At 36.3% G+C, this 14,986-nt stretch overlaps 1 protein-coding gene across 3 annotated transcripts in view; it reads left to right on the top strand.

Moving 5' to 3' along the window:
* PTPRM (protein tyrosine phosphatase receptor type M) overlaps positions 1-14,986 on the top strand; it is an 811,120-nt gene that overhangs the window by 379,850 nt on the left and 416,284 nt on the right. For all 3 annotated transcript variants that reach the window (XM_045849822.1, XM_045849820.1, XM_045849821.1), the window contains exon 7: positions 3,169-3,462. In XM_045849822.1, coding sequence (XP_045705778.1) covers positions 3,169-3,462 — 294 coding nt within the window. The remainder of the gene's footprint in view (positions 1-3,168; positions 3,463-14,986) is intronic.

The raw sequence follows: 14,986 nt of genomic DNA, 5'->3' as shown, positions 1-14,986 counted from the left end.
CATATGAATTTTTCTAGTGAATCTTTAGCTTATCTAGCTAGTGTTTGAGTTTAGGTTTGATATCTATAAGGAACCTGAAACTTTTCATAGGTGTGCTCAGCAGACCCTGTTGAAGCTCTCTGAGAAGAGAGGAGTATCTGTGTAGAAAGTGGACACCATTTACCAACAAATCCGGTAGAGCAGCCTCAGTGGTCCCACCGCTGAGTTCCTTATTATCATCGTTATTACATAATCTTCATCTTGGTGTTGTTCCTTGTGGTTTTTCTGATTTATGTTTGCTACATTAGCTTCGCTGTAACCAGCCAGTGCCTGAGTTCTTGAGGCATCGTGCTTCATGATCAGTATCATGCAAGTCAAGTCATTTCTCTAAAAATTGCCTCTGTGGAAAAGTTAATTTGTTGGGAGTTATAAGTGAATTACGAATGTCTTCTCTGATAGAACAAGCATAAACACAAGAATTAGTGGTTTCTTATTCACCCATATGCAACATGTTTTACCTTCTTATGACAGCGTAGCAGTACTGTGGTTCATTGTGATGCGAGTATCTGGGCTCTTCTTTCCATCGCTGGACACTGCCAAAGCCAGTGACAGTTGGCTTGAAGTCACAGCCCAAATGTGAATCTTGACTTTTCCTCCATTTAGAATTTTATAAGCCATACTTTGCATACATTTTATTTTTAAAATGAGATAACATATTGGATTCTACTCATTCAGTAAAGAATTACCTTGAGATGATTACTTTAAAATATATAATGACATTTTTAGGCCACCTGTATATATTTAACAGTTTGTTATATGCATGTATTATTTAGAGTTCTAGTTTTTTCAGTGGGAAAAGATAAACTCCATAAAGTTTATAGCTTTCTTATAGCTACACACTGATTTGGTGCTGGCTTTCCAAATGAAACCCAGGTCATTTTTCTAACTCTTACTCTTCTCTTACTGATGTCTACCATTGCTTTCTTTCCCTTCTTTTTAATTGAATGTATTGGGGTAACATAAAATTGTGTATGTTTCAGGTGTGTCATTCTGTAACACATCATCTGTATACTGTATTGTGTGTTCGATACCCCAAGTCAAGTCCCCTTCCATCACTATTTACCCTCCCATACCCTCTTTAACCTCCCCCAAAGTCCTTTTACTTTCACTTGAATTACATATTTTAAATTTCTTTTTATCACTTAGTATAGATTTTTCTCCCTCCCTTCCTTCTTTCCTTTTGAGAAAATGTATCTAAATTTAAATATTGACTTATTTTTCACTGGTGCTTCTAGCAGCCCACAATTTCTTTTGAATATCTGTCTCAATTATTTCCAGGTTCTAGTTGAATCCCTGACTTGATTGAACATATATGGTACTTTTCTTAATAGGGAATTAATTCTCAGGACAAACAAGCACTAAAGATATATCTATTTTAGGATATGGATAATAATATCCTAAATGAACTGGTGTACTCACTAACCTTTATGCCCTTGCCCCTGAGTTGTATTTTGAATGGCAGTTTAGCAATCCTTGCTAGCATTTTGCAGCTTCTGTGTAATTAACTGCTCTTTCAGTCTAGCTGCATGAATGCCTTAGGATGCACCATAAAAGGCCTATTTCATGTCTTGGTTCAAGGGATCACCCTATTGAAATAAATTAATGTTGAATCATTATGAGTTGAGTCAGAAGTATTTTAAAAATTAACAGTCAGCACAAAGTTGTAGTTTATAAACAATAGAAACAATATTTTAGTAAATTACACTAAATTTGTATTCCCTTAAATAAAATTAATCCTTTAGTGTTTTATTTTGATTCCCAAGCTATTTTAGATTGTCAGTATGCCTTATCTTACCTTGAATAGAAAAAAGAACAAGGACACCCCCACCCCAACAAAAGGATGTTGCTGGCATTTTAGCCAGTCTGGGAATCACCTGCTATCAGGGCCAGGGTCAGATGGTACTGGCTGACCTGAGGTCCTGTTCAGCAGGAAACATGACCATCACCAATTAGTTGCATGTGCCACTGACAGAAACTGTATTATGTACGCCAATGTAAGCATAGTGGAACATAGCAGGCTCTATTTTCCATGCATTCACATGAGCTAAATGAGGAGTTTAAAAATAAACAACAAATAGTCACAAACCACTACAGAAATAGTCTTGAAAACAATTCATTGTATCTTACTTTTCTTTTCAGATGATGATTCATTAAGATAGCCACGTTATTTTGTACACTTATCTCCTTTCCTGGTATAATGTGTGGTACCACTCACAGTGACATTGGCATATGAAATGCTTCATTTGCTGCCTGAAGAGCCATTCAACCAGCTCCTCAAAAGTATATTGGGAATACTATTTAAAACAAGATTATCTATCTCTCCCTTCTCTTCCCAATGATCTGGAAAAAGAGTTGGTCTCAGGTTTTAAACAATAAGAGATTTTCTTGGGTTGTAAAGAGTGTTTGCTATTGATTAATTAGAGTTTTATCAAGCTGGACATAGCTTGTGCTTTGCTTCAGAGATTTTCTTTCTATTTACTAGTTTAATACGACTCATTAATGGAAGTGCCCTGAACAGCAGCGGTGGTGAACTTGATTATCCAGACCGCTCGCTTCTCCTGAAGCTAAATGCGTCCATTGTGATAGTTTTTTGGGAAATGAGTCTTCCTGGATATGCATTTATAATTAGATAAGCCATAATTTTGGCCATGTCTTTAAAGTGATGATATCTTTGGGATATAAATATAAGGAAATTAAATTTAATGATATAGATAACTAGCACCTTTGATGATTTCAAAGACATTTTTTCAATAAATAGAGTGACAATAGAATGCTTCCTAGAGCTTAAACACTACCACTTGAGAGAGTTTTAAAAAGTTACTTTTAGTGAAAAAAAAAAAGTCCTATGAAGTCTGTGTAGCTGTCTAAGAAAAATGAGTGGTATTCTAAAACAAATTGGAGGTATACCTACTTGAGTAAACTTAGGTTTTCTAAATGGTCTCTTCCACACATTTGAACATTGTGAATGCCTGTATCTCAGTATATTTTTATTAATAACCTAAACAAAACCATTCTCATCAATTTATTACAGAAATGTTAATGTCTTCTATATTTTAATAATTGATTTGCACTTAGCTCTTTCAAAACTGAAGACCAGAGTGACAGATGGTTCTTGGGTTTGCTTTTCAGAACCACCTGTACCAATTGCCCCACCTCAGCTGGCCTCAGTGGGGGCGACCTATCTGTGGATACAACTCAATGCCAACTCCATCAATGGGGACGGACCCATTGTCGCCCGAGAGGTGGAATACTGCACAGCAAGTGGGAGCTGGAATGACCGGCAGCCAGTGGATTCCACAAGTTACAAGATCGGGCACCTCGACCCAGATACGGAGTATGAGATCAGTGTGCTCCTCACCAGGCCAGGGGAGGGTGGCACTGGATCTCCTGGGCCAGCACTCAGAACAAGAACAAAGTGTGCTGGTGAGTATGGGAAATTTGGGACTACTTGTCATTGTCTTTCTGGGCGTTGACCTGCAGCATTGGTGTTCATCAGGTGGCTAACATGCTCCCCCAGCTCTGGCCGCATCCTGTACAGGAGCAATTAATTCCCTTAGCCTATGAATAGTAGCCCAACAGCCTGTGTACTTTGGTACCTCAAGGCTTGGTGTCTCTCAGGCAGCTCCCACCCCTTTTTCCCCTATTCTTTATTTACACCTTCCTGTGAGGATCACAGAGTTCAAGTGGGTATTACCCCAAAATGTGACAGAACGATCTGCTTTAATGATGTCTCTTCACAGGTCAGATCCTTTCATCCTGGTCCCTTTGTTTTATGTTCACAGTCAATGTGCTTATAGCCTGGAGGAGCTTTGGAATAATGGATTTCATATAAGAGATAGCTTTAAAGCTGTATTTCTATTGATGGATATTTAATGGAGGGCTGCTTGCCAATGACATGGAGCCCATTTGTAAAATAAGCAAGGGTGATTTGTGGACTGCATGCAGTCTTTAAGTTTAGATTATTTAGTTCTAATTGACTGTGCTGCACTCACTCTGCAGCTTAAATAAAAGTAGGGAGAGAAATGGTGAGTCTCATGAAAATTAAAACCTGACCTTACTTCCCACTGGAGAGTATAGTGTTGTTTCTATATGGCTACATTCTGGCCAGAAGTAGAGAAGAATAGTATATTGGGATACTGAAGTATTCTTTTATCATTTAAATAAAGACTCCTTTATTGAATTGTGGATTCAGGTGAAGAGATTCCATAACTTTTTATGGAGTTAATTGATTCTTCAGATAGCATTATTTAAGAAGGTACATGTCAATATGTTTCTTTTTTAAGTTTTAAAAGTACTGAGTGAAGCCTGACCCTGTTAGGTAGGAGAAATGATTAAACATCAAAAGCTGAAGATGTTTCATTTTTTTTCTTCATAATTGGGAGTGTACTGTTTTCACTAGTTCAAAACTCATGGGGAAATATCTGTTTAGTTTGGTTTTTAAAAACAGTTTTTGTTAGAAAGGGGCACAAGTAGCATTTTCTTCTAGGGACACGTGGCGGGCCTGTTTTAGCTGGCCTGTTGTCCGTGTGTTGTCCGTGTCCACACTCGCATGCACAGTGCAGAGGTCACTGTCCGTGCAGGGCCTCTGGAATGCAGACTGCTGTTCAGACGGCTGGTCCCCACAGTCCCGACTGGCGGTTCCAAGGAGGAAGGAGTTTGACAACCTTTCTCCTCCTCACTTCTGTAAACCATGTCATTTCCTTGTTCTCTTTAGTTGACTGAATTTCTCTTCCTTTTTGTGAAATAATTTATGTTATCATCTGTTGTAATGCAAACAATAGGTAAGGGGCACACTGCACATATCATTTTACAATCTAGGGATTGCTTTCAAATCTGTGACTTATTCCATAACTGTCTTGTGGAGTCTCCAGGGCAGATATTGTGATTCCCTGATTGTGGTGGGATGGAAGCCTGTATGATCTCTGTCCTTCTCTGAGCATGCTCTGTAAGCAACACATTTAGTATTATCTTACTAAGTAATAATTTAGTGTTACTTTGAGGAATCCTGTCTGGGGTCTGCCAATATATAGACGCGTGAGCAGGTGCTTTCTCTCTCTCTCTTTCTCTTTCTCTCCCCACAAAAGAAGGTTAGAATTCCATTTTGTAAACTGGAGAGAGCACATAATGTTTCATTCTAGTCACTAACAAACCCACCTACTTTTATGTTTCTAGTTCTGTTCTTTTTATTTATTTTCTCTTTTCTCTTGGTTTGTTGCCTGTACATTTCAGCTGTTGATGCAATTACTCTATACATTTTCCCTGAATACAGTGCATATATTTCTTGTCTTCCAGAATCCTCTGCTTTTATTGTATCACGTGTAAATATATAAATCTCAAAGAGACAGTGCTTTTATAATAGCTTGATAGTCTTTTTTTAAACATTGAAACCAATTCTGAACTGATATTTGCATGCCAGCACTGTGTCTTGAAGGATTAAACCTCACTTAAGCAAGGAGCCCAGGGGTAAGGCATTCTCTTCCCCTTACCATTTGCGACCTGCCTTTGACAGTGTGTCATGCATTGGCATTAAGTGTTTTTGAAATCGCTGTAGTTGAACAAGTCAGTCTTAGGGAATATTAGGTAAGTGAATCAAAGCAAGAAATAAAAGGAGGAATCATGGTATGTGTGTGAGGAAAGTGAAGTCAAAGAAGACTTTTTACTGTTGGGAGAAATATAGTTTCACCCTCTCTTGACCTGAGGCTTTTGAGAAAATGCAAGGCTAAGACAGGTGACTGCTGTTGGTGAGCAGTGGGACACTGTGGGGAGCAGACTCAGTTACAAGGAAGAAGACAGTTGCTGCAAAGTGGAGACTGAAATATTGGCCAGTGGTCCCAGATGGTTTGTGAGCCCTAAGAGTTCATAAAGAGCAAGTCATGGGTTTCGTAAGCTGGGAGGGACTCGAAGCATTCTTGCAAAATTGATGGAAAATGTCTTTGGCCAGTTTGAACCAATGGATGACTCTACCTTAGGGTGATATGTAGGAGGAATAATTCCACATCCATCTGGTATGGTTTAAAAAGCTAAGAGTATTTTATGGAATTAGAATAATAAAATCTAGCAACAACATATGTTAACAAAACTGATTGAGGGCTTGCTTAAATGAATATGAATCTATAATATTATTTATATCGTATTAATTATTCTTTAATGTTATTGCCTCACCCACCCCCCCAGAAAAAAATCTAATATAACCCTAGGTTGCATTAAAAAAAGCAAAATGCTTATGTTGAAGGAGGTGATAGTTTTATTCTATGAGTGCTAGTTAGCCTCCCTATAACTATTGCATTTATTTCTATTCCTGCATTTTAAGAAAGTACAAAATAGACTGTGCTCAAGGGATAGGACCCAGAAGAACAAAGGTTCTGGAACCTTGCTCAACCAGTGAGCAGTGATGGAAAGAAATGAGAAAGGTAATGGAGAAGAGCATTGTCTATGCAAATTTGTCAAGAGCTGAATCGTGAATAGTGACTTTCCAGCAGAGCTCAACAGTGTAGAAGGGGATTTCTGTACTCAGCACAGGATTGAGCTGGTTGAACCTGAAGAATCCCAGCATGAAGATTCTATGATTAATGTGTTGGTCTCTTTCTAATGCGATGATCCATCATATGTTTCTTCCCTGATACTCTGAGTTTCAATTCATGTTATTTTTGTCCAAGTACTTCAAAATCATGCTTGTCAGTTCCTGCTTTGCAGGCCAGTGGAGGTTTAAAATCAGCTGAGCAAATGGGGGAAAGTAGTGAGTATTTAATACTGCTCAATAGATTAAATTTTAAGAAATGACTTTTATTCTGAGATATCCTGTCTGGGATTTGTGTGAAAATATCCTTTTATGAAATGATGATGTCTGAGTACTAGAACCGGAGTCAGCAGGTGAGAACACAGGCTCTGGAACCTGGGTTCCCAGACTGAGTTCTGGCCCAGCTGGAGCTGTGTATGTGGCCTGGGAAAACTGAACACCTTTTCTGGACTTCTGTTACCTTATCTATAAAACAGGGGTGGTAACAATAATATGTGTCTTGTAGTATGGCCATGACACTTTAATAAGCTGATGGAAAAAAGGTGCCTTGAAGAGAACCTTAGATACAGCAAGTGGTCTATACAAGTTAACTGTCATTTAAATTTTTAAAAAATTCTTTAACATTTTCAATCAAAAGAGTTAGATGTTGGCAACCTGATTTCATTGCCCTAGATGTTTTAGAAATATTACCTGTCTGCAAATCTGAGGACCACTGTTTTATAATATGGGCTCACAGAATTTCCAGCAATTAAGCATTCCATTCATGACAGACGTTATTTTCTTGTGGGTCTTTTAAAATTAAATCTGGTTTGTTTGGTTTTTTTGTTTTTGACAAGATTTCTTTTCATTTCTGTGCTGAACCAATGAGATCTGTCCCATAATGTTTTTAGTGACACCAGTGAAAATGTATTTCACTTTTTGCATTAAAATGGCAAAATCGCTATTTATTGTTCTTCTCTGTACAGTGGAATTGATTTTCATGTATAGTTAGTAGACTCAGTCTCATTACCTGCTCTGATTTCATTCAAGAATTTTATTGTAGCATACCTCCAGAGTTCTTGCTTCTTATGCATCTGAAAATTATTTTCAAATATATGCACAAGCTCCCCCCATTCAACCTTGATCAAATCACTTAGCTTTTCTTGTTCTACCTCCTCATCTTTAAATAAGGTTAGTGACAACTACCCTGTCAGAGTATTTTTGAAGATTAGATTAGATATTATCTGTAAAAGTATTTTACAAATTATAAAAGTGCTCTGCCTATATGGGGTATTTTTTAATGATTTATAGTCAGGATCTAGTTTCAGGAATTAAACACATATCCAGTTATTTTCCAATTTTGTAGTTCAGCTATAGTTGAGTAATCTCAGAGAGTTGGAATTACTTCAGTATTCAGTTAAGCAAAATGCAATTTAGTTTGTATTTTCTATTATATCTTATATTTTTATAATTATGTGCAGCCTGTGTATCACAAGCCATTAAGTGGTAGCTACTTGAAAAAGAGAAACGGGAGGTGCAGTTAGATTAATTTTCACAGTGGACTTTTTATGTGTTTTATTTTGGGATATTGCTTTTTATGTATCCTAGTTATTGTTTAACTGTGGTTAAGTGGTTTGCTAATAACTGGCCCCAGGAGTTAAAGAAGGATCATGATAAACTAATGACTTAACGATTAAGACTGGAGAGAGTGAAAAAAATCTCAACTGAAATGTGCTTTTTAGAATTGCTATAACCAAAAATCTTTGAAAAAAAGAATGATTGTACCTTTTTAAAATTTATTCATAAAATATTTATTGAACACCCATATTTGCAAGATACATTTCCAGGTCCTAAGGGTACAACAAGAAGACAAGATACTGCATTCAGAACTGATAAATTTGGGAGTATTGGAGGGAGGAAATATACAGGCAATAAACAAGACTGTACATATGGGTATTGTATAATGTGATCTATGCTATGAAGAAAATTAGAGAGATGGAGAGTGGGCAGGCAGGACACTTTTTCAAGATTATTTAAAATTTTTTAATTATAGTAAAATAAAATGTACTGCCTTAGCTATTTCTAAGTGTTAAGTTCAGTAATGTTAAGTACATTCAACTGATCTCTAGCACTTTTTTTTTTAATCTTGCAGAACTGAAGCTCTGCACCCGTACTAACTCCCCATGTTCCCTTCCCTGGGCTCTGTCAATCACCACTCTGTTTTCTGCCTCTGTAGCTGCTCTAGGTACCACAAATAAGTCGGATCATACAGAAGGTGTCCTTTTGTGTCAAGCATATTCTAGTTAGCATTATGTCCTTGAGATTTATTCATATTATAGCATGTGTGATTGCACCTTTTTAATTACTTTTAAAATTGTGTTACATATACTTGGTTTATGGGTTTCTTTGTAAACTATATTGAGACTTTAAGCACCAACTTTAGCTTTCAATTAAATTAATGATTCTCAAAGTTTAAAAATTCTTTACCTTTATGACTTATGGAAATCTCGCCTACTAAGGCAGGCAGCACTGCTGTGTTGCCAGAGAGCCGAAGTGCAGGCACATACCTAGCAGCACTGTGTCAGAGTGTATAGCCATCCCACCACGGTCAGCTTCTAGTCATCAAGAATAAAGAGTGATGTAAGAAATTAGAGTTATGTAGGATTTTGTAAATAATATACCATCCTTTTAAACTAGTAAGGGTGAGTGACTTTAATGCCTATTTGCAGAGGTATGTATTTTTTTTACATATGCCTAGTTAGAACCTTTTACAGAACTATAATAAAAACTTCAAATGTGTATTATATTAAAATTCATTTTTATTCTCAGTTGCTTTGATAACATGCAGTTATAGACATTTTATCTGTGGTACTTTCAGTGACACAAGAGATGGGACATATTTTTCATCTCCTTCCAATCAGTCCACCTTTCAATTCTCCTTGGTCTGAGAGAGACTGAGTTTGTGCCAACCTGTTATGTATATTTTCAGGTATCATCAGTTCTTGTATCCAACATGGTAGTTGTACTGTTTAGCTAGAACAGATATACCTGTGTAGCCCTCCTACATCCTGGCCATGCACTTTGATGAACACATGCATATATTGGCAGGGGATCAGCAGATCAGCGGTCCTTCAGGGCAGGGGCCCAGCGTCCTTGCCTGTAGAAAGGTTCTACTAACTACAAGGCTAAAGTTTTCTGTTGTCCTACCACATACCCTGCTAATGCCCCTTAGTACAGTTTATATAGCAGCATACTCTTTCCTACCAGGTCCAGGCTAAATCTCATGAGATTTAGTTTAATGTTGATTTTTAAATTTTAATTCACCCTGTTTTCAAAATCTAACACTGGAGTAACTCGTTTTAAATACGCCTGACTGTGAGTTACATATGGGAAATGAGTAGTGAATAGGTTTCTTGGCAAGGGGGCCTCACATGGAGCCCAAACTGCATGATGCCTGCATTCCACTGAAAGCTGACCTGTGTCTGTCTATTTATTATTTTTAGTCCCTCTTGTGGAAAAAAAAGAAACAGTCTGGTTGGAATGGGGCTGATCTGAAATTATTCACTACCAAAACCAGATTTGTTTTCTTCCTAAATCAAAGATAGTTAGATGTATCCTTTCTTGACATATCTGCTACCGGCAATACAATATGTATTTGGACTTACACAGCTGACCCATATGCATTTGGGCAGTTGGAAACTGGTCTAAGATCTAACAATGGCTATTATTCTGAATGGAGGACCTCATTGAATGGAATGTACTGTATTTTGCTGTGTATCATGCATACCCGCATTGTTGGCCCCAACTTTCAGGAAAAAACTTTAGTTTTAATTTTGAATTCAATTTTTTAATATTTATATTTGGATACTTGTTTTTGTATTATAAAAGAATTTTAGCATTTATTTTTTAACATATTAGGGTATAAGAAGTTTTATGTAATGAATTACAGAACACAAAAACAGATACAAGGTATTTCAGGTACTACCCATGTATAATGTGCACCCTTATTTTTTCCTCAAAGATTTGAGCAAAAATGCATGCATTATACACAGCAAAATACAAGGTAATTTATTTTTTATACAACTTTGTTTACCAGGGAAAAAAATTAAAGTGTCCTAATTCTAAAATACCTCTGCCAAAGTGCAGTATGTTTCAATGCATTTACAACACATCAGACCATTAAGAACCTTTTTAAACTATAAACATTAGAAGGGCATGAAAAGTATCTTCCCTACTATACTGCAGAGGTAAAGACATCCCATTGGGTAGCATTACATTTGGGCAGAGGACAAGAACATAGTAGCAATGTGGCACTTTTTTCATTGTAATACATGTTCCTCATGCCCCAGAGGCTTTGTAATACCTGACCCTCAAATCCAGCTGCCTTTAAACATTGGGTCAGCACCTTCCCCTGTCCAAACCCTTGGGTCACATGGAGAAATCCTGTGTGAGAGGCTTAGAAGTGCCTGAACCAGTGTAACCCCAATAAATTCAATGGAAGGTAAAGGAACTAAAATAAAAAAGACCAGACAAATGGACATGGTTGCTTTTAGAGTTGCCCATTGACTCTTAGAGCGCCTAGATAGTTCTCAGAAAGGTGTCAAGCAGGGTCCTTGGCTTTGAAGAATAAGCATACTAACAGTCCTTCTAGTCCTGATTTTGAACCCTCATAGGCAGCTTTCTGTGTAACTATGAATAAGCCGAGGAGTTTGAGAAAATTAAGAGCAAGACCTAGAGACTATCAGTGGCCTCTGATGGGTCATTTAATGCTGGCAAAAAAATCACAAAACTGTTCTGGGCCACATTTTATACAGTGTGAGGCAAAAGTAGGTTTACAGTTGCTCATATGGAAAATAATACAGTAATTAATAAATAATACAAAAATAAACTCTGTGTTTTATGTACTCACAACTGTAAACCTACTTTTGCCCCACCCTGTATGTCTATCAGTTGGGAGCTTGAGCAAATCCCTTGTTCTAGTGCTGTGATTCTGTTGCTCTCTGTCAAAGGGGTATGTTTCTATCACAGTGAAACATCACTTTTATCAGCATTAGTCCCTCACTGAGAACCAACTACAGTCTGTTTAGTGCAGTCCTAAGGCCACTGGCATGCTTAGGGGTGCCCCTGCCTCCCACAGCAGTGTTTTCTAGAAAAAGGACAACACCCACTACATCTTCGCAGTTTTTAAAGAGACCCCAAGTGATCTAAATTTTCCCCCAAATTTCATATAATTAGCAAAAACAAGTATTATTAATAAAATGTTTAATTTTTATTAGATCAAATGCCCTCATTCCTTATCAAATGTATGAGGTAATAAAGTTGTATTTTATGGTCTCTATGTAAGCATTTATAATACCCTGGGATCCCCTGTGTAATCAGTATGTACTGCATACTTGTGTTTTTTGAGGACACTTGCAGTATGATGGACCATTCTAAATTATCAGAGGTTTGTAATTTTATCATGGCCTTTGTGAATATTTTGGACATACTTGGAGAAGCCAAATGACTAACTTCCTTCACTTCAAAGTCTGATTCTCTTGGGTTGAGTGCTGGTTCCAACATTAATATCTAGAAAATACCTCAACAAATTACTTAAATGTCCTGAATCTAAGTTTTCTAATAATTCTAATCAGTTTTCTACCAATACTAGCACCTTCTTTACAGCACTGCTGGGAGGATTAAATGTGCTAAGCCATGAAAAATGGTTAGCAGACTACTTTGTTCGCCTGATGGACACTGAATTCTAAGTAGGCTTGCTAGCAAATTCTGATTCATTTATAAATTTAATAAACTTGTTACAACTGAGGATATTACTATGGCATAATCTCCCAATAGAACTGTTAAGCTGAATGGATTGGGTTTTGTCTGACACACACACAAGTTGCAGTTTGTCCTAAATCATAAAATAAAATTAAAAAAAGAGATGTATCTTGCCCTGGCTGGTATAGCTCAGTGGATTGAGCGCATCAATTGAACCAAAGCATCGTAAGTTCAGTTCCCAGTCAGGGCACATGCCTGGGTTTCCGGCCACGTCCCCAGTGGGGACCACGTATGAGGCAACCACACATTGATGTTTCTCTCTCTCTCTTTCTCCCTCCCTTCGCCTCTAAAAATAAATAAATAAAATCTTTTTAAAAATGTATCTTATAGAGCTAATGTCAAGAAAATGATTACAAGTTTAGAATGTGGGAGAAGTAGGTGGCAAAGAAAACAATGGGAATATGTACTTTACCTGTGAGCCCTTGTTATTCTGTGACAGAGGACATGTTACAGCTATTAGCAACTTGGTGAATATTTTTGACAGTTTAATGCTTTGAAGAGTGAAGAGTACTGCCCCAGACCCTAACACCTCTAAGTCTGTCCAGAACATACAAAGATTGACAACCACAGTTTGATATGAGCAGCAAGGCAGCCTATAGGATAAGACCAAAATGTCTTGGGGGCACACCTTTCCCTTTGCTCATTTACCTACAGACCTCAAGAAGGCAGAAGACTCTTACTGCATGAGGTGGATAGTGAGGTGGTGATGTTGTAGACCCAAGGAATTGAAATACACAGGTAAAATCTTCCACTATGAGGGCTGTTTCTGAGGCAGGCTCCTGTGCCCCTGACCCAAGAGCAAAAGACCTAGTTTCTTAATGATCTTTGTCTTTAGAACATATTAGGAAAAATTCACTCACTCTTAACCAACAAGGTATGCTATTTGTTTGTGCCTAGAATCTCAAATGCAGCATGTCCAAAACCAATTGTATGAATTGGGAAGTAGATGAATTTTTATAGTTGACTTCACACATCCTGTGTGCTTCTATCCATTGCTCCATAAGCATACTTAGATTTATTCAGTTATCAAACCTTCTCTCAGCTTATTTGTCCCCATTACATGGACAGAAAACTCATCTGAACACATTTAGTGACATGTGGCCTCCAAGTAGAACTTGCCTACTTCATATGTGAGGATAATGCTGCTCATGTTCTTAAAACTAAATTCATAAGAAGTAAAATAGATGAAAGCTAAAACCTCCACAGTAGTAACAACAGAATATAAAAGCTTGATATGTCAAAATTTTAGTTTATAAAAGTTAACCATGTTCCTTGTTTTGTGAATATTTTTTATAAATTAATTTTAAAAATATAAAGAACTGGTAACTATATTAATGATTAGAATAAATTACAATGAATAGGAAGCTTTAAAAATGAATCATGCATATAAATGAAATTAAAACTATAAATACAAGAAATTTTATTTTGAAGTATGGTTATTCCTATTATTAAAATAAGAAAGATAATAGCACTGTTTGATACAAAAATTACTGATCAAAAATTACATAACATAGATGGAAGCATCTATGTTACTACCTTTGTAGAATGAGTAGTATAAATAATATAACTATTCAGGTGAAATATTTCTATTGACCAAATAGCAGTATTTTTATCATATAGATCTAGACAAGAAACAGTAAACCATGTTTATACTGTAATTGGAATTGAAAACCCTTTCTAGTATGAATGATCAGCAGAGAACACACAGGTGTTAAATATATTTCCATTAAATATTGTATATTGTTACTTCACTGTTCTTTAGATAGGATATATTGGTCTTAATTTGAATCATGAATTTATCATAACAACATTTGATTTGTTAATGTTTATTTCTTCTTAATGATCCATTTTAATTACTGAAATCATAGATGCTATATGAGGTAAAGAAATATATGATGAAGTACTTATTAGAAGATCCCTTACTTTCTTTCAGTTTCTTTCCTGGAGATAATACATAGGCACTTATCCTTCTGCATCTCTCTCTATGCCCATTTAGATGTATAACTGTCAGTATATGTCCCAGATCTGTTCCTAACTAAGTACAGCAAAATGAGATCATGTTGTATATACTATTCTGTACATTTATTTTACATCTGTTGATATTCTCTGAACATCTCTCCAGTGCTACAGTGTAATGCAAAATACACAGATTTAACTCATTTTTAGTAGTAGCTGTTTATTATTCTGGAGTATCTATACCCTAATTATTCAGCCCTCCTTTTTTTGATGCATAGGTTCTTGTTATTTTCTATTGAAAGTAACATATCAATAAATATCTATAAATATATCTCTTTATATTTAAGTAGTTTACTTCTATAGGTTATAGTTTTGAGGTAGAATTGGTGAGCCAAAGGAAAGTGCATTTCATGTTATTTTTAATTTTTAAAAAATTTTAATGAATTGATTTTAGAGAGGGATGAAGAAAGGGAGAGAGAGAAAGCAGGGAGCAGAGAGGGAGAGGCAAACAGAGAAACATCATTTAGTTGTTTCACTTATTTACACATTTATTAATGCTTGTTTAAAATTGTTTCCAGTTTATTGGTTTAGAAATGCTATGTTACTTTTTTAATTTTCATTTTACTTTTTTTATGTGTTTATTAACTTTTCATATTTTTTCACCATTAGATTATA

This window comes from Phyllostomus hastatus, unplaced genomic scaffold (genome assembly GCF_019186645.2).
Source record: "Phyllostomus hastatus isolate PE091 unplaced genomic scaffold, TTU_PhHast_1.1 phas_contig_80, whole genome shotgun sequence".
NCBI classification, from domain to species: Eukaryota; Metazoa; Chordata; class Mammalia; order Chiroptera; family Phyllostomidae; genus Phyllostomus; species Phyllostomus hastatus.
Note: the sequence above shows the minus strand (reverse complement) of the source record. Positions and strands in the feature narration are given on the sequence as shown.